The following is a 24,965-nucleotide window of genomic DNA, read 5'->3' on the forward strand; positions in this document are numbered from 1 at the left end:
TTCTTTCTGTTAACATTATGACTCCATGATAATCAGAGACAGCTTGAATCCGGGAGGGGAAGGTGTGGCTAATGCTGGGACCTTCAGGAGAGCTGTTAAGACTGTGGAAAAGAACTCTAAAAACACGAGTTCAAAAATAAATAATTTCTCAACTATGCAAAAATATAAGGATACAATATGAATTATGAGGGGCTTCACAAATCTAAAGAAACAGAGGTAGCTACACTATGAGCAGGCAGATTCCCGAGCTCAAGGTCAGCCTGAGACACAGAGTCCAGGCCCAGGAGAGGTAGAAATGGTCTTTTCTGGAGGGGTTCCCACTTAGCTAGCTTATTATCAATGCTAAGCAGAGGGTGGCAGACCTTTGAATTCTTCTGCAATGTTAAAAGGAAATGTGTGCTTTCTGTCTCCAGATGCTGATTGTTAGGATAACCAAAAGGAAACCTGAAGTAAATGACTAGATTGTTATGTAAAACAAAAGGCTGGGCTAATGGTCTGCAGGAGATGAGTTATCCAAAGGACATTTTTAGAATAGCAAAAGAGAACAGCTTGTCTCAAGCAGAATATATGAAGAGAGCCATCTAGAGATCTCTAGAAAGAGTAGATCAGAGAAAGAAAGGAAGTAGAATAGAGAGAAAGCAGGCCAGGCAGCTGTCTCCAGCAAAGCATAGGCTGCCAGCTTTGACCCATGATATGACTTCGAGTTTGTTTCCCGTTCCCAAACACCCCTTCTCTCAGAAACCTGGACCTAGCTGAGGCTAGGACCTTAGTAAGGTTGGGACTGAACATTGTTAATGACCTGGTGACCTGTGGTTTCTATAAAGCCAGACCTCACTGAAATCCCCTGAATGGTTACCCCAGGTACTTCCTCAAGGGAGGAACCTAGACTTTTATCTTTAGCTCTCAGTTGACAGAACTCATCCTTAGGGGAGATGTCACAAAGTACTTCATAGCCTGCAGACCTCTATGCTATCTCGGTCAGAAACCACACTGGATCCTAGGCCTTTAACCTATGGAACCCATCTTCATGGTCACAGGTACTATGCAAAGGAGTTCCTATATAGTCACGAATTAAACTTTACAGTACAACTGGAATTGGCTTCATTGTTGCCTGGAAACTTTTTTCTAAATTATACTGTGTTTAAATATGCTTATAATAAACCGCCTGACACCAGACTCCTAGAAGTTTGATCCAGCTTGACTAAGTCAAGTTGAACCAAGGTTTCTTCCTTACTTCACACGGATTGTGTCCCTGCCATCAGTAGAACTTGCAGGGACCCCTGCAGTGCCTTAATTAATTTCTCTATAACAAATATTGCTCAAATGAATAATGCTGTAAGGTTTGCTTTCTTTTTAATTAAGTGTGTGTGTGTGTGTGTGTGTGTGTGTGTGTGTGTGTGTCTATGTGCACATGAGTGCAATGCCAGTGGACTCCAGAAGAGGTAGTCAGATCCTCCCCTGGAGTAGCAAGCCAGGCAGTTTTGAGTCTTTGGATAAGGATGGTGGCAACCTAACTCAGGATTTATAATATCTTTATTTTCAAGTGTTTTACAGAATTGATCAATATTTTGATTTTGTAGCTCTTTAACATTATGCAAAGAGCATAACTTTTTGCATAAACATATTATACAAAATGGTAGAAATATGTTAAGGACCGGTCTAGAAAATCTGCCCTAATTCAAGCCAAAACACATTTGGCAATTTTTTTTCTGAAATTCAAGTCGTCAATTTAAACAATTTTTAAAATCAATCATTCTAATGCAATAAAATCTAATAATATACCAATTTGATGCTTAAATATGTTTTTTCTCTTTGACTTAATTTTTTGAAGACACATACCATATGTACAACAACCCAGTTTGCATATTAAATAATGTTATATTGGAACGGTCTGATACAGTTTTAAATATAAGAAAATGGGGGAAAAAAACACCCTCAGGTTCTAAAATCCTGCCCCCAAAACCAAACAAACAAAAAACTTAAAAGTGAACCACTATGAAAATATAATCAGGCTTGTCATGCCTAATGGAATAAAAAAGAAAGCCTAACTTTGAAAATTACTTCCTCGAGGAAATAATACAGTTAGATTTTGTAGCTTGTCTTTGCTACTTTGTGGGCTCTTCTTTCTTCCATCCTTCTCCACCCATTTTTCTTCTACACTTTCAGCTCCCTAACATGAGATTAGAGAGAAAAAAGGGCAGAGAGAAAAGGAAAGCGATCCCTTAATAGGGTCATGGGTCAGAAAGGGAGACTTTATTGTTAGGCTGCTTCCTGTTGATTAGGGGCTTTGAGTTCCCAGGGGCGAGTTTGATCTTCCCTGTCGGGATATGTAATTTTTTTTCTTCTTGTTTCTTCTTTGCACATGACTACGTAACAAACCATGACAGGCAATAACTAACTAACGACCTACCCTGCCTCTCAGGGTCCTAGCAATTATAATACCCTCAGAAAAGTCTGCAAAATGCCAAATGTCACAAGCTTGCAGAAATATCTACAGTTGGCAAAATCACGCCCCTGCTAGAGCATGAGGTAAATCACAGTCTGCTGCTGTGGACAATCTGAAGCAGCATCTATCTGTCCTATACCTAGGATAAAAATGAAAACATTTTTATATTTCTGTGTTTTTAAAAGAAACCAAAATTCCAGAATTCTTATTACAGGATTCTTTTGGGAGTGTGAAAATGGTTCTTGCTACTTCCATACCCAGAAAGTTTGTATTTTTATAAGAGTAGAGAAGTTATATAGTAAAAACATTGCAATTCATAGCATATAATAGCCTGGAATCTGAGGCAAGGTGATTCTGGTAGCACTACTGTGCTATGACCGTATTGGGAATTCAGAATGCACATATGTTTAAGAACCAAAGCTTTAGCGAAATCATGAGACACACGTAGATGAGTGTTGCCAGAAACACCTGATTCATTACCATTTGTTCCTGATTTAATTTTTGTTCACTAAGTATTCAGGAAGTTTTTAACTATTATAAATTTGAGGGGAACCCCCACATTCAATGAAAGCCCCTGAGAGTTCATGATCTACAATGTAAGAAGATGCGGTCTTCAGACAGAAAAGAACTTGACACAATGCACACTTAAAAAATACTCAGCTATTTGATGAAGCCCAAGTAAGTTCCTATTAAAAACAATAATAATAACAAAAACAAAATCTTGGACTGTGGATGCAGCCCAATGGTACTGAAGGACCCTAGGGGCTTTAGCCAGCCTTACACCCACCCACCTCAAAGCTAGGCCAGGTTCCATTCTCCACCCACAGTTCTTGGGAGGAGCAGGAACGTTCTTGAAAAACTGCAGAATGTACTGCCTGAGAGTCACCTGACCCTCTGGTCCCAGATAGAGTTTGAATGCATGTCATAATCTGCCCATGCTTGCTAACCAATAGATTCAAAGGTCAATATGCTTAGCCAATAAGTTTGAACTGTAACCTTGCTGATGTAACCTGTACCCCTAAAAAGTATAAAAACTTATTGTTATTCGGGGTCGCCTTCTAGTCACTTGCCATGAGGGGCTGATTGAAGGTCGATCCCAAAAAGCTGGAAAATAAAGCTCTTTCGTTTGCATCAAACTCCATTCTCCTATCTCACTTGGGGGTTGTCCTGGTAGTTAACACTTACTTTGACTCTAACAGTACAGTACCTGGCATCCAGTACCACAAAAAAAGCAATCAAAGACAAAATGAAAATGACCAGAGTTAAATAAAGTAGAATCCTTCCCTCTGAAACTTAGGCTATTAAGTGAGATGCCCTGGGGCTGGAGAGATGGCTCAGTGGTTAAGAGCACTGACTGCTCTCCGGGAGGTCCTGAGTTCAAATCCCAGCAACCACATGGTGGTTCACAACCATCTGTAATGAGATCTGATGCCCTCTTCTGGTGTGTCTAAAGACAGCTACAGTGTACTCATATATAATAAGTAAATCTTTAAAAAAAAGTGAGATGCCCTGTTCTGTATTACTTTCATCCCATAAAAGATATGGGAATTGAAACATTGCTTACGAACCAAAAGATTTATAGCAAATTACTTAGTCTATTTAAAATTAGGTCATGAACATCTGTTCTGCCAATTTGAACTGTTACAGAGTTCTTAACTGGAAGGCACAAAAACTGTAAACTAAAAGCAGAAAAATGAACGTATTAAAGTTGAAAAAGAAGCTGGGTGTGGTGGTCCAAGTCTTTAACTCCAGTATTTAGGAGAGGCAGGAGGATCTATATAACCAGGCTGGTTTACATAACGAGTTCCCAGGATAGGCAGGGCTACGCAGACAATTTACGTACGTAAATTTAAAATTTAAAACAAAACAATAACAACAAAACGTTATTAAGGAAACTGGCAGAACAGGCTACAAGTTTCTTGATAAAGATATTGCAGCTTGCTGTTAATATACCTTCAATCTTAAAACCTGGAAATAGTTACTGGGCTTGGCAACCCTTCTTAAATAGACCCCAGATGTGTTCCTTGTGGTTCACATTCATTTTCTGGGTGTGAGCATAGGGTTAGATTGGAGCTAGCAAGCAATAAACTCAGATTCCACTACTAAGGACGACTGGAGGAGCCAATGCAGTCACTCTCATTTCCTATAGTGTTGTCCTGGGTAAATTAAGAAATCCGTCATATGTTTACTTACGAAAACAAACAACCAAATTCCCACCAGGAATAGTTCCAATGAGGTACTTATCACTCTGGGGTACTCAGTGATTTAGAAGCAGCGCCTTTGTTTTAAAATAAATCCTCTTAAGGACATTCAAATCACTAACGTAGTTTTTCTGCAGACTTAGGTTTTTTATTTAAATAGGAACTCTGATTAAAAAAAAAGATTATAGATTTCTTTCAAGAAGTGTGCTGTAAGTTGGGAAAGGAATAAGAGGGAAGGAGAGAGGAGGCTGTCCTCAAATCTCGCGAGACCCTCTCCCTTTAAGTGTGCGGATCTAAGGCATAGGGCTCGCCAATCACGAGGGGCGTTTTGCGCGCGGTGACGGTTGCCAGGATACGCGGCGTCGCGCTGGGCTCTGAGGCCTGGCGCCCTGGCTGTGCTCTGGTGTGTGGTGAGACCGGAACTGACTCTCGGTTAGGCTCCTCAGAAAGAAGTTCCTGTCGTAGAGTCCTAGTGGCGTCCCATTCGCACCAAGCAAGGTGAGAAATCTCAGCTTCCGTGCCTTCTCTCTGCGTGGGTTATGTTTCTGTGGCGACCCTGACTCTCTCCAAACAGAACAAACTCGAATCCGTGGGCTATTGGCTGTTCTATAACTGGGGGTCGGAGGCTCGGCCTGGGAAGTTCCACACTACGCCTGGACGAAAGGATGCTCCAACCCCGGGAAGGTTACAGACGCCTCTGAAAAGTCTTTGCTCTGAAGGAGGGGGCGGTCAGCCGGCTACAGAGGAGGGACGCAGCAAGTTTTCGTTTAATACAAGTCAGAATGGTTGGCTCAGGGAGGATAATGGTAGTAATAATAATGATAAGGAAAACAAAACGACGTGACGTTTCCCATGTAAGAAGTAAACTTCACAAGTCTGCAAAATAAGGACTCCTGGCTACACTTTTGTTTTAGAGACGAGAAAACATCCCAAAGGCATTGTGTGCCTAGTTTATGTAGTGGTTACTGTCAGAGGTAGACTTTGTATCCTTAATCCATGTGGAATCAGAGATTGTGTGAATAGTGGACTCCCTCCGCGTTGATGTGAATATGGGTCGAAGAACCCAGAGATAGTGGTATATTTGTTACACGAGCCCACCTCCCTTTAACTCAAGTGGAACTAACATAAGTTAACCATTTTCCACTACAGTAAAGCAGTGGTAATTTTTTTTTACCTTGTACATTTTTCAAGTTAACTGGAAAGCCAGAGTAACAGTGACTAACTGTGCTGGGATTACTGGATGTTGTTTTTACTACTTTTGAGTTTTGGCTATAGGATCTTTCTTTGCAAAACTACTGTTGATGTCTCCGTATAGTTCAAAACCATAGGGAAGTAGGGGCTACTTGGAATAGGAAACTTCTTTTTTTTTAAAAAAAAAAGGATTATTTATTTAATATATGTGAGTACACTGTAGTTGTCTTCAGACACACCAGAAGAGGGCCTTGGATCCCATTACAGATGGTTGTGAGCCACCATGTGGTTGCTGGGAATTGAACTCAGGACCTCTGGAAGAGCAGTCAGTGCTCCTAACTGCTAAGCCATCTCTCCAGCCCTAGAATAGGAAAATTCTAAAGTTGACCCCCCCCACACCCCCCTGGACATGAATAGATAATGGTGTAAGTGTCCAAATGGAAAATTTCAGTCAACAAGTGAACATTCAGAACTGGTGTCTGTTTGAATGATAGAATTGTAGCCATTTATTTATGAACTCTTACTACAGTTGGAACTAAAAAGTATGTAAGGTTGCAGGAGTTGATGCAGAGAAAAGCTAAGGTGCAGAGCTTGGGGTGTAGAACAGTTCAGTAGATGTTTTGTTTGCAGTCATAGTAACTGCATCCCTCCACCTCTCCTCCTTTCTTCCATCACAGGCATTTAACACCATACCTGATTCATTTTTAAAATTAAAATTCTAAGTCAAGTTAGACATATATATCTTCCCAAAAATTTACCTTTTTTTTTTTTAAAGACAACTTAATTTTTTTTCTCTTAGTGGTGCTGGAGTATGGTTGAGGTAATAGTATTTTACCTACCACTGAACTACCTTCTGAGCCCAAATATAGTAAATCTTTGTAACTGGGAATGCCTTTGATTAGGAGGATAGCAAGATATACACAAGCATAGTTTCTGCTTGCCACTGGATCAGATGCTATAGGTAAAGATACGAGCTAATTCTTGTTCTCCAGGAATACGTAGTAGATCCTTTCAGCTAATGTGATAGGTTCTGGGACAGAGATGTACAGGATATACAGTGACATATACAGCGGTCCAATAAGCCCTCAGAGGGCGGAGGTGCTTTAGAATAGTCCTGGGAGAATTCGGAGAAAAGCCAGTGTGCAAGATGTCTGTTGGGCAAGGAGACTGATGTAATAGGCCACCTGAACTGTGAGGCTCTACCCTGGGAACCAGTACTGTACCAATAGAAAGGAAAATGTGTGTATTAAGCATTTGAAGGAGTTAACAATTCCCACAATGGGAAGTGAGAGGAGAAATCAGGGACCAAGTTTCTGATCTGTATGACGGATATGATAGATTTTAATTAATTTTCATTAATTATATACACGTTTGTCTCCACTACATCTGAGTGGAGACACTAAGTATTTGTATATAAAACCCTGATATAAGGTGTTTCAGGGAGATAAGGAGTTATGAATCTTTATCTTATTATCTGCTAAAACCTTGAATGTGGATGTAATGGTCCAAGCAGAGCCTCGGGAGAAGAAGAAAAGGAGACTATGGATGGCATTATGCATTGCCTCTAGGGCATAGAAACCAAACTAGTACTTCCTACTTTAGCATCAGCAGCCAAGTAGAGGATGACAAGACTGAAAAGAGAAGTAGAGTAGGCAAGTGTCATGCTGATTTTACATAGAGTGCTCACAGCCGAAGATAATGTTACACCCCTGTAACATTGACAGGACATTACGTGCAGTGGTAGAAATCTAGCAGGTAGGTAGTAGAAATAGGCTACTGGGTAAAGTTTGCTTACATAAGAACGACTTTCTGTACAGGTTAGAGAACAAATTAGTTTCTGTGGTTATGGAAAAAATTGAATATGACAAGAGATTGAAAATAAATTGTAAAGATAGTTGCAGCAGTGGGGAGAAGATCTCAAGGGAGACATGAAGTATATGACCCATGTAGTGGGTTAAGAAGGGCAAGTCAGACTAGAGCTTGTTCTTGAATGACAGAGGGATGACTGTTGATACTGGAGCAGGATGTACTAGTTTGGTTTACATGCTCTAAAGGCGATGGAGTTGATGTCCTCATTTTCTCCAAGCTGTAGGAAATCAGATGATTTAATGAAAGTGATAGGAACACATGAGAAAATGATTAAGGATTGTATACACCAAGAAGAATTAGGAGTGCCTTGCCTCTGCAGAGATGGGGTACTAAGGAAGGAATATTGGAATAAATGTAGCTCATGCTGAAGGGTACATGTCAGGTCAGAGGACAAGTTTGCAGTCAGCTTTCTTCTACCTTTACAAGGGCCTCAGGGATTGAACTCATATCCAGGCTTGATGACAAGTGCTTCTACCCCAATGAACCATTTCACTGGCCCCAGTCCCATAGCTCTGAATGGTAAAATTTGAGTAAAATTAAAGCTAATTTTAACTTGAAATAGTATCTGAGAATGGCAGTGTGCAAGAAGAAAAAATCATATTGAATTGGGTGTTTGAAAGAAGGATATAATGAATTACTAGTATTTTGGTGTATGAGTCCTCAAAGGAAAATTAAATTATTTTTTGTTTCCAAACAGTGGTTGAAGTGAACAATGGCCAGTAATCACAAATCTGCAGCACCTCGCCCTATTTCTCGGGGTGGAATAGGACTAACAGGAAGGCCTCCTTCTGGAATAAGACCCCCATCTGGGACTGTTCGAGTGGCCACTGCAGTAAGTTGGAAATCTTACAATAACAGATTTTTCCTTATTGCCCTTTATTCTTTAAACAGTATGATTGTATGAAAAATGTTCTTGGAAAGATGTAAAAATACAATGTAGAAGAATAAGGCTATTATCAAGGAATTAACACTGATAATCATATTTTAAAGCTATAAGAATTTACTTTTTGTGCTGGGATCAAACACAGGGACTTGTACATAGTAGACAAGAATAAAGCTATTATAACTAAAATTATGCAGTGTATTTTAGGATCAAAATCAAATGAGATAAAATTAATTCAGAAATAACGAGATAAATGAATTGATGAGAAAAAATGAGACAAATGAATCAGAATCAAACATTTGTAAGAATTTTATTAGTAATGTGGCATTTCAAATTAGTTAAAAAACATATAGAGTATTCTTGAGACTCTGCCCCAACTCTAATGAATTCTTTAAGCAAATTTTTGTTTCTTCTTGTGTCCTTTATTAGGCTTACAAAGAATGTAGAAACTTGATTTTTTTTTTTTTCGGAGCTGGGGACCGAACCCAGGGCCAAATCCCCAACCCCAAAACTTGATATTTTAAACAGTTATAATTGGTATAGGAAAGTATTCATAATTTATATAAACTTGATAAATTTGAGGGCTTTCTAATGATGAGAGAAAAACCAAATACCTGAAAATATTTTTAGTTTTCATATTTGAATTTACAAAAATTAAAGATTCCTTAAAAATTAGAAAGAAATGCTGATCTGCTAACTGTATGCGTGATTCATAACTTTTTAAAAATTGACACAAAACCTAGCAGTGCACACTGTTAATTTCTGCACTTGGGAGGCAGAGTCAGGTGGATCGCTGTGAGTTCCAGTCTATCCAGATCTACAGAGCAAGTTCCAGGATAGCCACAGCTACACAGAGCAACTACAGCTCAAAAAACCAGAGAGAGGGAGGGAGGGGAAAGGGAAGGAGGGGGAGGGGAGAGGGAGAGGGAGAAGACAGGAGACAGACAGACAGACAGACAGACAGACACACACACACACACACGGGGTTGAGGAGACACATGTGAAAAAGTATGAAGTTTATAAACTGATCGTTCTATGAAAAATAACTTACAAAGATGATTACATTTTCATTATTATAATATTTAAAGACTATTTTACATGTTGTTAGAAATGAAATGGAGGGCTAAGACACTCTGGAGGCTGAAGCAAGAGAACCTGAATTCAAAGCCAGATGTGATGTCTGTGGTTTTGAAATGAGTGATGTTCATTGTAAAACAATCAAACAGTAGTTGACTGGGGAGCATCTTCTTAGCTGTTTGGTATGTATCAGACTTTTCTGTGCATTTACAAACATAAAACCACATATGCATTTGCAGCTTGAGGTCTGATTCAGAATCAGGATAATACTATTCTCATTGCTAGACGTCTTTGCCCCTTTCAGTAGTATCTTTTGAATATTCTTCTAAGGGGATACATGTACTTACACTTTGTTCCATCGTACTCTCCTCTCTCCAGCATCTGGTAAATGAGAAAGGAGATAGCTCTCCCAATTTTGCTTGCTTAAAGCACAAGAAAGCATTGTTTAGAAAGTCTCCAAGCAGACACATCTATGTCTCTTAGAGACCCTTCCCGGTTTCTGGGCCAACATCCCCCTATCCCCCCCTCCATATGGGTGTTCCCTTCCCCATCCTCCCCCCATTACCACCCTCCCCCTAACAATCACGTTCACTCGGGGTTCAGTAATGGCAGGACCAAGGGCTTCCCCTTCCACTGGTGCTCTTACTAGGCTATTCATTGTTACCTATGAGGTTGGAGCCCAGGGTCAGTCCATGTATAGTCTTTGGGTAGTAGCTTAGTCCCTGGAAGCTCTGGTTGGCATTGTTGTTCATATGGGGTCTCGAGCCCCTTCAAGCTCTTCCAGTCCTTTCTCTGATTCCTTCAACAGGGGTGGTCCTGTTCTCAGTTCAGTGGTTTGCTGCTGGCATTCGCCTATGTTATTGCTGTATTCTGGGTGTGTCTCTCAAGACAGATCTACATCCGGTTCCTGTCAGCCTGCCCTTCTTTGCTTCATCTATCTTATCCAGTTTGGTGGCTGTATATGTATGGGCCACATGTGGGGCAGGCTCTGAATGGGTGTTCCTTCTGTCTCTGTTTTAATCTTTGCCTTCCTATTCCCTCCCGAGGGTATTCTTGTTCCCCTTTTAAAGAATTAGTGAAGCATCCGCATTTTGGTCATCCTTCTTGGTTTTCATGTGTTCTGTACATCTAGGGTCATTTCAAGCATTTGAGCTGATAGCCACTTATCAATGAGTGCATACCATGTGTGTTTTTCTGTGATTGGGTTACCTCACTCAGGATGATATTTTCCAGTTCCAACCATTTGCCTACGAATTTCATAAAGTCATTGTTTTTGATAAGTGAGTAGTATTCCATTGTGTAGATGTACCACATTTTCTGTATCCATTCCTCTGTTGAAGGGCATCTGGGTTCTTTTGGAACATTTTCATAGTGTTTATATGCTTTATAATTTCATAATTTCCCATGCCTTTATGTGCTGTATAGTTGACAAGAAGAGAGTTATGTCTTTCCTCGGGCTATGAAGTAGTACCTTTTTTTCAAAATGAAAATTTCATTTTTCCTAATTTTAAAGAAAATATATACTCATTATAATAAATCTTGAAACAGCAGATTATATAAAGGAGAAAATAACTGTAATATTATGTAGAAATAATAATATTTTAATTTTTTCTTACACTTATTTATTATCGTGGTAGAAGTGGAGACACATGCCATGGTGCCTGTGAGAGGGTCAGAAGAAAGCCTGTGGGAGTCAGTTCACTCCTAGTGGTAAGGGCCCAGAAATCATCAAATGTGGATCAAAGCTATGGCACTAAGTGCCCTTATCTAACTGGCCCTACTTGAAGAAAAAACTTTTAGGTACCTTTTAGGTACCTAAAAAAAATTTTAGACCTTGAACATGTAAATTTTGTAGAGTTTTAATTTTTATAAAACTTGTGTTTATAATCTTATGCTAGTAGATATATACTGTTTTATTCCTGGTTTAATAAAAATGAGAGTTTTCTTGTCATTTAGATGCCACCAGCAACAGCAAGACCAGGTTCCCGTGGTGGTCCCCTAGGGACTGGCGGAGTTTTGTCATCTCAAATCAAAGTTGCTGATCGTCCTGTAACCCAGCAAGGTTTGAGTGGAATGAAGACTGGCATGAAAGGTATTTATTTTATGAAGATGAATATGTTTTCTTTCAAAACTATTATAGCACTCTTAATAAATGAGAAATATAGCTTATAGTTCTTTTTGACTTATAAAATTGCCAGATAACAGAATGCATGTGGAATACATTATAAATTAGAAAGCTGTGCGCGTGCGCGTGTCTATGTGTGTGTGTGTGTGTGTGTGTGTGTGTGTGTGTGTGTGTCTGTGTGTGTGTGTGTGTATGTGTGTGTGTATGATACACTTTGATCTTTTTTCTTATTCATGGAGTTTTGCTAAAACTGGAAGAAATTTGAAGACAGTTGATTATTGAAAATTAGATTTTCGGGGGCACTAACACCGCCAGGACCTAAAGGGACTGGATCAACAGTTCTCTGCACCCAAATCCCATGGGAGGGAGAGCTAAACCTTCAGAGGGGCAGACACGCCTGGGAAGCCAGAAGAGACTACACTCTGCCCACATTTCTGACTCCAGAGGAAAACACCTAATGCCATCAGGGACCCCGGTGCACCGGGGCTCCTGGAAAAGGCAGCACAGGCACTCCTGGTTGCCGCCTTCACGGGGAGCTCAAAAGTAGCCCCCCACAAGCAACTTGAGCCGTGGGACCACAGGTAAGACCAACTTTTCTGCTCCAAGCGACCTGCCTGGTGAACTCCAGACACAGGCCCACAGGAACAGCTGAAGACCTGTAGAGAGGAAAAACTACATGCCCGAAAGCAGAACACTCTGTTCCCATAACTGGCTGAAAGAAAACAGGAAAACAGGTCTACAGCACTCCTGACACACAGGGTTATAGGACGGTCTAGCCACTGTCAGAAATAGCAGAAAAAAGTAACACTAGAGATAATCTGATGGCGAGAGGCAAGCGCAGGAACCCAAGCAACAGAAACCAAGACTACATGGCATCATCGGAGCCCAATTCTCCCACCAAAGCAAACACTGAATATCCAAACACACCAGAAAAGCAAGATCTAGATTTAAAATCATTTTTGATCATGGTGCTAGAGGTCTTCAAGAAAAACATGAAGAACTCCCTTAGAGAAATGCAGGAAAACATAAATAAGCAAGTAGAAGCTTATAGAGAGGAATCATAAAAATCCCTGAAAGAATTTCAGGAAAACACAATCAAACAGTTGATGGAATTAAAAATGGAAATAGAAGCAATGAAGAAAGAAAACAGGGAAACAACCCTGGATATAGAAAACGAAAGGACGAGACAAGGAGCCGTAGATACAAGCATCACCAACAGAATACAAGAGATAGAAGAGAGACTCTCAGGAGCAGAAGATTCCATATAAATCATCGACACAACTGTCAAAGATAATGTAAAACGGAAAAAGCTACTGGTCCAAAACATACAGGAAATCCAGGACTCAATGAGATCAAACCTAAGGATAATAGGTATAGAAGAGGGTGAAGACTCCCAGCTCAAAGGACCAGTAAATATCTTCATAGAAGAAAACTTCCCTAACCTAAAGAAAGAGATGCCCATAAACATACAAGAAGCCTACAGAACTCCAAATAGATTGGACCAGAAAAGAAACTCCTCCCGTCACATAATAGTCAAAACACCAAATGCAGCCTGGAGAGATGGCTCAGTGGTTAAGAGCTCCAACTGCTCTTCCAGAGGTCCTGAGTTCAATTCCTAGCAACCACATGGTGGCTCACAACCATCTGTAATGGGATCCAAAACCTTCTTCTGGTGTGTCTGAAGACAGCTGCAGTGTACTCACTCTACAGTGTACTCACATACGTAAAATAAATAAAATTCTTTAAAAAAAAAACACCAAATGCACAAAATAAAGAAAGAATATTAAAAGCAGTAAGGGAAAAAGGTCAAGTAACATATAAAGGCAGACCTATCAGAATCACACCAGACTTCTCACCAGAGACTATGAAAGCCAGAAGATCCTGGACAGATGTCATACAGACCCTAAGAGAACACAAATGCCAGCCCAGGTTACTGTGCCCTGCAAAACTCTCAATTAATATAGATGGCGAAACCAAGATATTCCATGACAAAACCAAATTTACACAATATCTTTCCACAAATCCAGCGCTACAGAGGATAATAAATGGTAAAGCCCAACATGAGGAGGCAAGCTACACCCTAGAAAAAGCAAGAAACTAATCGTCTTGGCAACAAAACAAAGAGAAGAAAAGCACACAAACATAACCTCACATCCAAATATGAATATAACAGGAAGCAATAATCACTATTCCTTAATATCTCTCAACATCAATGGTCTCAACTCCCCAATAAAAAGACATAGATTAACAAACTAGATACGCAACGAGGACTATGCATTCTGCTGCCTACAGGAAACACACCTCAGAGACAAAGACAGACAGTACCTCAGAGTGAAAGGCTGGAAAACAACTTTGCAAGCAAATGGTCTGAAGAAGCAAGCTGGAGTAGCCATTCTAATATCAAATAAAATCAATTTTCAACCAAAGGTCTTCAAAAAAGATATGGAAGGACACTTTATATTCATCAAAGGAAAAATCCACCAAGATGAACTCTCAATCCTAAATATCTATGCTCCAAATAAAAGGGCACCTACCTACATAAAAGAAATCTTACTAAAGCTCAAAGCACACATTGCACCTCACACAATAATAGTAGGAGATGTCAACACCCCACCCTCATCAATCATGGAAACAGAAATTAAACAGAGACATAGACAGACTAAGAGAAGTCATGAACCAAATGGACTTAATAGATATTTATAGAACATTCTATTCTAAAGCAAAAGGATACACCTTCTCACCACTTTATGGTTCTTTCTCCAAAATTGACCATATAATCAGTTACAAGACAGGTCTCAAAAGACATAGAAAGATAGAAATAATCCCATGCTTCCTATCAGACAACCACGGGCTAAAGCTGGTCTTCAATAACAGTAAGGAAAGAACGCCAACATATACATGGAAAATGAACAATGCTATACTCAATGATAACCTGGTCAAGGAAGAAATAAAGAAATTAAAGACTTCTTAGAGTTTAATGAAAAGGAAGGTACAACATACCCAAACTTATGGGTCACAATGAAAGCTAGCTGTGCTAAGAGGAAAACTCATAGCTCTGAGTGCCTGCAGAAAGAAACAGGAGAGATCGTTTATCATCATAGAGATCGTTTATCATCAGCCTGACAGCACACCTAAAAGCTCTAGAACAAAAAGAAGCAAATACACCCAGGAGGAGTAGAAGGCAGGAAATAAGCAAACTCAGAGCTGAAATCAACCAAGTAGAAACAAAAAGGATCATAGAAAGAATCAACAGAACCAAAAGTTAGTTCTTTGAGAAAATCAGCAAGATAGATAAACCCTTATCCAGCCTAACCAGAGGACACAGAGAGTGTGTCCAAATTAACAAACTCAGAAATGAAAAGGGAGAAATAACTACGGAATCAGAGGAAATTCAAAAAAATCATCAGATCGTACTACAAAAGCCTATATTCAACAAAACTTTAAAATCTGCAGGAAATGGACAATTTCCTAGACAGGTACCAGGTCCTGAAGTTAAATCAGGAACAGATTAAACCATTTAAACAACCCCATAACTCCTAGCGAAATAGAAGCAGTCATTAAAGGTCTCCCAACCAAAAAGAGCCCAGGTCCAGACGGGTTCAGTGCAGAATTCTATCAGACCTTCATAGAAGACTTCATACCAATACTATCTAAATTATTCCACAAAATTGAAACAGATGGAGTGCTACCAAATTCCTTCTATGAAGCCACAATTACTCTTATACCTAAACCACACAAAGACCCAACAAAGAGAATTTCAGACCAATTTCCCTTATGAATATCGACGCACAAATACTCAATAAAATTCCGGCAAACCGAATCCAAGAGCACATCAAAACAATCATCCACCCCAATCAAGTAGGCTTCATCCCAGGCATGCAGGGATGGTTTACTATACGGAAAGCCATCAACGTGATCCATTATATAAACAAACTGAAAGAACAAAACCACATGATCATTTCATTAGATGCTGAGAAAGCATTTGACAAAATTCAACACCCCTTCATGATAAAAGTCCTGGAAAGAATAGGAATTCAAAGCCCATACCTAAACATAGTAAAAGCTATATACAGCAAACCAGTCGCTAATATTAAACTAAATGGAGAGAAACTTGAAGCAATCCCACTAAAATCAGGGACTAGAAAAGGCTGCCCACTCTCTCCCTACTTATTCAATATAGTTCTTGAAGTTCTAGCCAGAGCAATCAGACAACAAAAGGAGATCCAGGGAATACAGATTGGAAAAGAAGTCAAAATGTCTCGATTTGCCGATGATATGCATGGCATACACGCATACACATACAATTAAAAATTTTAATATAATAAAAAATTTAATTGGTACTATTAAAACATTTATTAGGAGTTAAGAAATATTACTGCTTTTTCTCCATTATAATAATTAGGAAAGGAAATAAAGACTGATATTATGCTTCTATCTAAGGTGTAATAATTTGTTTTTTAATTTGTTTTTGAGACTGTCTCAAAAAATAGTAGTCTTCACATTTTCAATGCAACTGAGGATAAGTTTAAACTCCTTATCTTCCTACTTTAGCTCTCTCAAGTGTTGATAGTACCATACTTGGCTTTAATTAGTTTTGTATTTTCTATCCTTTCTGGTATAGTACTGGAGATAGAACCTGGGACCTTGTACATTATAGGCAAATATCCTACCACTACGTTATTCAGGAATTTGATCAGTGTCATGTATAAGCCCGATTAAACAATGATTAAAACTTTTAGTTTTTTCTTGTGACTAATAATTTATGAGGGCTAAAGATAATCCTGAGTTATAAAGTTAATTTCAATTACAATATAAATATAACAACAATAAAACAGAAGTTATCTGGATGGTTTTAAGTAGTGTAACATACATACATTATGTGAAAATATTGCAGAACTTTATTAGGGACTTGAGCGTCCCTGAATTTCATGTCTATTGCAGTCTAGTCTGGTAACCAATTCCCTTTTTATACCAAGGGACGACTGCATTTTTATTATTTAATTTTATTATTATTTGTGAGTGTGCATGTGTGTATGTGAGAGAGAAAGACAGAGAGAGAGAGAGAGAGAGAGAGAGAGAGAGAGAGAGAGACAGAGAGGGGGAGACAGGAGACAGATGACAGACGACAGACACACAGGGGGTTGCGGGAACACGTGTGTCATAGTGCATGTGTGCATGTGTGAAAGTCAGATGACAATTTTCTGGAGTTGGTTCTTTCCTACTGTGGGTTCCCAGGATAAAACTTTGGTTGTCAGGCTTGGGTGGCAAGCACTTTTACCCACTGAGCCATGTTGCTAACCTAACCACTTGTTAACCTTCCTAACCACTGTACTTTAATAGTATTGTATTCCTTTTAGGAGACTTAATTTTTTTATAATTGCATATTGCTTACTAAGTAGAAAAACCATTGATTATTTAGAAGCTTTTGCTTAATTATTAATAATGTAAAAAATAAGTCAATTATTATGTCTTTGACCTCCAAATGTATGCTATGGTACATGTATCCCCCACACTTCATATAATCTAATGATAATGAAATAAGATTTTTAAAAGAGTCCTTTTGTATTGTTCTGTTCTAGGCTTCCATAGATACAGTTTCTATTTAGTCTGTCCTGTGTTAACTAGTTCCTTTTAAAAATACTGTATTATTATTTTTAAATTATGTGTGTATATGTGTATGTATGTGTGGGTTTGTGCACAGAAGTGCAGTGCCATGGAAGCCAGAAGAGACTTTCAGATTTCCTGGAGTTAGAGTTACTGGCACTTGTGAGTTGCACAATGTGGGTTCTGGTAATTGAACTCAGGTCCCCTGGAAAAGCAGAGGTGTTCTTAACCACTAAGCCATCTCTCTAGACCAGAGTGTTGTTTCTTTTTATTTAATTAATTAATTAATTTTTTTACTTATTCACTTTATATCCCGCTCACTGCCTGCCTCCTGGTCTACTCCCCCCAATCCTTCTTTCATTCTCCCCTTCCCTTTTCCTATGAGTAGGTGGGGCCCTCCCTCCCTGGGTATCTCCACACCCTGGCACTTCAAGTCTCTGTGAGGCTAGGTGCATCCTCTCCCACTGAGGCCACACAATGCAGCCCAACTAGAAGAACATATCCCACCAACAGGTAACAGCTTTTGGGAGAGCCCCACTCCAGTTGTTTGGGATCCACATGAAGAGCAAGCTGCACATCTGTTACATATGTGTGAGGCAGCCTAGGTTCAGCCTGTGTATGTCTGTGGTTGGTGGTTCAGACTCTGAGAGCCCCAAGGGTCCAGGTTAGTCTTGTTTGTTAACAGCCTCACTTTTAGTCCTATCTTTGTGGATTCCTTTATGCCATGATTCTAGGATACTAGTTTTCAGTTGTTCTTCATATGATGCATTGTGGCATTCATGAGGGAGGTCTGACAACAGAGGCATATAATAATGATTGTGCTTTGGATTTGTTACTTCTTGTATTGGTTATTAATATTCACATCAAAAACATTTTTTTAGGTCCCCAGAGGCAAATTTTAGACAAATCTTACTATCTTGGACTTCTTAGGTATGTAAACTTAAGTTTTTTTTAATGCATGACCTTGACATTTTTTTAGTTGATTTACGTTAATTAGTAAACTTTTGAGTTCTAAGAGTAATTTTGTATTCTAACACAATTTCTAGATAATAAGATGCATTGCGTGATAATACAGTTAGATTGAAATTTGTGTGGTACAGGGAGGTGGATATATGTATGTATTGTAGTATATATGTCTGGACAGATTTTCATACACTTATATGGTTAGATGTGGGTACTGGAGAACAGAGTGTCACTTTTCAGATGTCATCTACTTTTGTTTTTGAGACAGGTTCTCTTTGTGACCTTGGAGCTTACTAAAGAGCTAGGTAGGATGCTGGCTGTTGAACCTCAGTGGTCCCCTGTTCCTGCTTCCCCAGGGCAGGGTTACAAGCATGAGCCATCATCAAACCCAGCTGTTTGCATGGGTTCTGGGAATTGGACTGAGGTCCTTGTGCTTGCAAAGCGAGTATGTTACCAGCTAAGCTTTCTTCCTAGCCCTAGGCTGAGATTTTATGATTTTATGTTGATTTGTGTATGCAAGTTATACATTTTGTCTCAGTCTGTTTGTGTTGCCATAATAAAATACCCAAGACTGGTTAAGTTATAAACTACAACAAGAATTTATTTTTTCCACATTACAGAAGTTGGGAAATCTTACAGTTAAGGAGCTAGGAGGGTTGGTGTCTGTTTAGAGTCTGTTCCTTATAACTGGCACATTCTTCCCTTTACATCATGAAAGAGAAATGAGGCCAATATAACTCTAAGGCACTAACATCCATGAAATAGCCTGGCTTGAGATTGGGTCTTTTTACATAGCCCTGTCTGTCTTGGAACTCACTTTGTAGACCAGGCTCGACTCAAACTCACAGAGATCTGCCTGCTTCTGCATGCTAAGTGCTGGGATTTAAGGTTTGTGCTATTATACCTGGAAAAGGCTTAATTTCTTTAATACTGTTAAGTTGATTAAATTTCAGTGAGAATTTTAGAGGGAACATAGACATTCAGATCATACGTTCTTTTTTTTTTAGAAAGTAATCTTATGCTATTTTAGGGTTATTCTATTCACATAATTGAAATATCACTGATTGTAGTATTAAGAAAGGAAGTATATATTTATAATACCTTAATTATTATAAAAACTTATGTAAGTGTGTATTTGGTTATTTATTACAAGCTTGCCCTAATTTTAATTAATTTATAAGCCTTTTTAGGTAATTATTTTGAGTCAGGATCTCAGTGTATAGTTTCAGCTGTCCCAGAACTCATTATGTAGATCAGGCTGGTCTCAACTCACTAAGATCCACCTGCCTCTGCTTTTTCTGCTGGGATTAAAGGTGTGTGCCACCAAGTCTGGCTTTATGCCTTTTATATGATCTCTAAATAAAGAAACACACCATTTTAATTTAATGTGTTTGAATGTTGTACATGCATATATGTAATTAGGGCCCATGTATACCCTTTGCCTGTGGAACTCAGAAGAGGGCATTGGATCCCCTGGAACTGGAGTTACAGAGAGTTATGAGCTCTCTGTAACTCTCCATGTTGGTGCTCAGAAATGAATTCTGCTCTTGCCTACTAAGCTACTCCAATCCCTCTATAAAGAAAAAATATTAATTCGTCTCTACTTAATGTCTTTCCTTAGCTGTCCTGGTGATGTATCTCTGTTTTCCTTTGGTTTTTGGTTTGGCTTCTGTTTTTTGAGACAGTGTCTCATTCTGTAACACAAACTGATTGGAAACTCACTGTGTAGACTAGGCTGTCTTCAAACTTGCATTGACCTTCTTGCCTCTGCCTCCCTGCATGTTGAGATCAAAAGTGTATACTACAGTGCCTGGCCTGTTTATTTTTCTTAATGACTGGAGACTCTATGCCAGTCATTTTTTCTCATTTGCTCAGTTGAATAAGATGAGATAGTTCCTATTCTTAGTCACACAAACTCCTGAAACTATTCTTTGTAAGTGAATTTGATATTGTTATACATTTATGAAAAGTTTATTTGTTAGGAGTCTTTTCTGACTTAGAAGCATTCCTGAATTTCTTCTTTCTTTTCAATTAGGAGCAAAATAAGTGAACTTACAACTGAAATTAATAAACTTCAGAAAGAGATAGAAATGTACAACCAAGAAAATTCAGTATATTTGTCATATGAAAAGAGGTGAGTAATCTTACAGTTAAAACATACGGGATCTTTTGAATATGTGTATACCATCCATACAGTTCTTAATCTGTTTAGAAATTTATAAATGCATTTGCTTTTGTTTATAGGGCAGAGACATTAGCTGTGGAAATTAAAGACTTTCAAGGACAACTAGCAGACTACAATATGGTATTGCCTTTTTTCTCAGAGAATTTCTCTTAATTTTTTTTCTTGACACTTAATATTTTCTTAGGGGGCTGGAGAGATGGCTCAGTGGTTAAGAGCACTGACTGCTCTTCCACAGGTCCTGAGTTCAAATCCCAGCAACCACATGGTGACTCACAATCATCTATATTGAGATCTGGTACCCTCTTCTGGTGTGCATGAACATAGTGACAGTGTACTCACATAAAATAAATCTTAATTTTTTTTAAAATACTAAATACTACATCAATATGTTTATTCTTGAGAAAAATTGAAACTGGAAGAATTCAGAAATTAAATTACCCATTTCATTTCTTCTTCCTTTCTCTCCCTAGAAATAACTTGATTTAACATATTGATAGGAATTCTTTCAATTTTGTTTGCATCTTAAAAAATATTTTAAAATACATTTATTTTACTTACTATTTATTTATTTACGTGTCTGTGTCTGACTCCAGACACTTCCTGGAGGTCAGAGGATAGCCTGTGTGACTCGCTGTCTTCTGTGTGGGACGCGGGAATCAGGTACAGGTCCCCAGCTGCAGTAGGAAGTGTCTTACTTGCTGAGCTGTCTTGCACCCCATCCTCTTTACAGACATTTATAAATTATATACAAGAGTTTTCCTATAAATACTTAAACAATAATTTTAAAAAATCATTGCAATTTATTTATCTCATTGCTTTAATAATACCTTTTACCTTGTTATGGAGTGTTGTCATCATGAAACAGATATTTTTGTAGCATACAGATTACCTCCGTTTGTATGTTTACTTTTGTACATATTCTGTCAAAATACAGTTTTTGTATAAAAATAGTTCCATGACGGATGTTTCCCACTTTGGACAGTCATCTTGGTAATGCTGGTAACGTCCTGTCCTTGAAGTGACACAACCTCCGAGGAAGTCCTAGTATCAGGATTTTCTTCTAATTTGTTAGGTACATTAAACAGTTATGGTGCCTTGAGTTGCTGAAGTGGAGGTTTTTTTGTCTTTGACTACTGAGTAGGCAAATTATGATATAACTGATTGATATTGTTAATATTTTCCAATGAAATGTTGCTAATTAGAGTACATTGTAGTTCTTTGTTTTTCTTTTCTTTTTTTTTCTTTTTTTTTTTCTTTTTTCCCTTTTTTTCTGGAGCTGGGGACCTAACCCAGGGCCTTGTGCTTGCTAGGCAAGCGCTCTACCACTGAGCTAGATCCCCAACCCCACATTGTAGTTCTTAAATTTGCTGACCACCACAGTTTATAACACTTTGAAACCCAATATTAATTAGGATTTTCTTTATGTTCTGTTTTAGAGTATTATTGTTTTATAGATCTTGTTTTACTTTTAATTATGTGTATGTGCACATGAGTGCAGGCACCCTCAGAGGCCAGAGAGGGTGAGGGTGTTGAATATCTAGACCTCGAGCCATAGGCAGTCAAAGCTGCCTGATATGGGTGGGAGGAGCTGAACAAACGTCCCCTGTAAGAGCAGCCTGTGTTTTTGACTGCTGTGCTACGTTTTTAGCGCCTGATGTTCTACTTTAAATATGAAAAAATCAGACTCTTTTTTTAAAGAAAACTTGATTTTATAAAATATTTAAATGTTAAATTTTTTTACTTATGTTAGAATGTATTAGTTAAATATAAAATGTCAAAGAATGAATTAGAAAGTAAATTAATAATATGCAAAACATGCTATTTATGGGATTAATGAGCTAACCTTTGTTGAATGGCAAGAAATTAATTAGTGATCTGATATATCTAGCATTCAGATATTTTAGGTTTTACTACCACTAATTTATATTACAAATACAAAAAAGTATTACATTTTTAAAATATGTAGATTAGAATGCTCTAAATATAACAATAAGGCTTATTAGTCTATTGTCAACTGTACCTAAGTAGTTTTTTGACTATTTTGATTATTTTTTTTGACTAGTTTGAACTTTTATTTAGTAAAAGCCGACCCCCATCCCCCTCCCTCCAAAAAACAAAAAGGAATCCCACAGTTAAAAACATTCCTTAAAAAGAACAAAATTCTGCCAAAGTGCTTCAATTCTAGCACTCCAGAGGCAGAGGCACTCAAGTCTTTGAGTTCCAGATGAGCCTGGTCTGTATTGCAAGTTTCAGAGCAGCCAAGACCTGTCCCAAAATATATATATATAGTTATCTAGTCATTTCAGTGTTAATCCTTCCACATATCTTATTTTCTAAGGATAAAATAGTTACAATAAAAAACTAAACATACTTATCGTTTGGTCAATAAGTAAACTAAATGTTTAAAGTAGCAGAATGGAAAATATATGTATAATATTTATATATATATATATAATATATACATATATAAATTTAAATTCTGGCTCTGTTACTTCCTCAATTTCTTTAGAACCTGGACTATAATTTAGAGTACTAGGAAAACTGAGCTGACACAGGTCCCGGTTCCCAAGCACTCTTGGGACAAGGCAAAGCTGTGCAGTTACTCGCTGATACACTTCTTTACTTAAGGGTTAGGCCTAATGCACTGTTTATGCTTTGTTCTAGTGGGTTTGTTTGTTTGTTTCTTTGTTTTTTAATTTTTTGGGAAAGAAAGTTGTTTTATATTTTCACTATTATAAATTTGTAAAACAGTTAATATTTTCCAGAAGGAGGAAAAATACAAGTAGCAGACAATTTCCAAAGCTGCTTTATTTCTGTTTCATACTCTATAAATTTGGTTTTTTCAGAGCAGGCAAAGCTCTTCGGGGTATGGTCTTAAAGGGATAGTATTTCATTATTTCTCACTTTGCTACTTCAGAAATTTCGTTTACTTACTGACCAAATGATGAGTATGGTTGGTTTATTGTAACTATTTTTTTCTTAGAAAATAAGATATGTGGAAGGATTAACACTGAAATGACTAGATAATTATTTAAAAAGTATGTATATTAAGACTTACCTAGAACATTAAGGCTAACAAAATGATGCTTTTTTTTAATATATTTTTTCTTTTAGTTGGTAGATAAACTTAATACCAATACCGAAATGGAAGAAGTAATGAATGATTACAACATGGTAAGAAAATATATTATCAATAACTGCATATAAATCATATCCTCTAAAATAAAGGATTTATCTAGAAGTAGTTTGATAAAACTGCTTTGTGGCAGTTATGACTCTGATCATTAATACCATGATGATTATTTGCCAACTTTCATTGTTCTTTTAAGTCTGTGTTGGTGTTGGAGTGTTTTAATATCTTAATAAAGCTGTTTCAGCTGATCTTGCACTAAGGAACTTCCAACTATATTGCTTGGATATATATTAGTTAACAATATTTTGGTTTTAACTTAAATGTCTTTAGGTTTTATTATTTTACAAATAGAATTAAAACTCAATAGAAATACTATCTTTAAAGTTCTAATAATTTTTAAAGATTGATTAATTATTTAAAGTGTATGGATGTTTGTCTGTATAGATGACTGTATCTTGTGCCCTCAGAGGCTAGAAAAAGGGGTTACATTGCCTGAAACTAGAGTAACAGATAGCTGCGAGCCCCCATGTAAGTGCTAGAGAACAAACCAATGTTCCGGAAGAGCAGCTCGTGCTCTTAACTGCTGAGCTACCTCCCCAATCTCTCAGTTTTTATAACAAGAAGGGAAAAGAATGGATATGATAGCAGCTATAGCTAATAATACTGTCTTTGCTAAATGAGAATTTGTGTTCATGTTAGTTTCTAATGTATTTTTATTTTAAATATTTGAATAAGGTATAACAAGATCTATAGCTTATACTTTGTATAATTATTTACATGATTAAAGACTTCTATGAAAACAGCATTTTTAAAAAATTATTTTTTTCAAGACAGGGTTTTCTTACATAACCCTAGCTATCCTGGAAATGTTCAGTAGGCCAGGCTGGCCTTGAACTCAGAGATGTCTATCTCTGCTTCTTGAGTACTGAGACATGACACACCTCACAACAGCCTGGCTAAAAACAACACACAACCACCACCGCCACCGCCACCGCCACTACCACCACCACTAACACCACCACCGCCACCATGAACCCTAAAACCCCAGAATTTTTAAAATGTCTTTTAAATTTGCGGTTCTAAAATAATTTAGTAAATTACTTTTATTTTAAAAAATTTAGAAGTGAGTATTATGGCTAGAAATAAATAACAAAAATTTTGAAAAGTATTTGGTCAGTTGTTTGTGGTATATCCAGATTCAGGTCTAGGGATAGAAATACAGTCAGCTAGGAGTCATTAGGAAATCATGAAGGATTTAAGAACAAAATCATATTGGTTCTAGATTCAG

General features: G+C 37.8%; 1 protein-coding gene across 4 annotated transcripts in view; it reads left to right on the plus strand.

Moving 5' to 3' along the window:
- The window catches only part of Ift74 (intraflagellar transport 74), a 103,476-nt gene that overhangs the window by 8,887 nt on the left and 69,624 nt on the right, over positions 1-24,965 (plus strand). Inside the window, exons 1-7 of one of the 4 annotated variants that reach the window (NM_001007001.1) lie at positions 5,022-5,145; positions 8,405-8,539; positions 11,624-11,759; positions 18,278-18,326; positions 20,395-20,493; positions 20,604-20,664; positions 23,659-23,718. In NM_001007001.1, the coding sequence (NP_001007002.1) occupies positions 8,420-8,539; positions 11,624-11,759; positions 18,278-18,326; positions 20,395-20,493; positions 20,604-20,664; positions 23,659-23,718 (525 nt within the window). In that variant the 5' untranslated portion in view covers positions 5,022-5,145; positions 8,405-8,419. Of the gene's footprint in view, positions 1-5,021; positions 5,146-8,402; positions 8,540-9,698; positions 9,850-11,623; positions 11,760-18,277; positions 18,327-20,394; positions 20,494-20,603; positions 20,665-23,658; positions 23,719-24,965 lie in introns of those variants that run through there. The other 3 variants (XM_063287637.1, XM_017593367.3, XM_039109896.2) reach the window with 3 other exon arrangements.

Source organism: Rattus norvegicus, chromosome 5, assembly GCF_036323735.1.
Source record: "Rattus norvegicus strain BN/NHsdMcwi chromosome 5, GRCr8, whole genome shotgun sequence".
Lineage (NCBI taxonomy): Eukaryota > Metazoa > Chordata > Mammalia > Rodentia > Muridae > Rattus > Rattus norvegicus.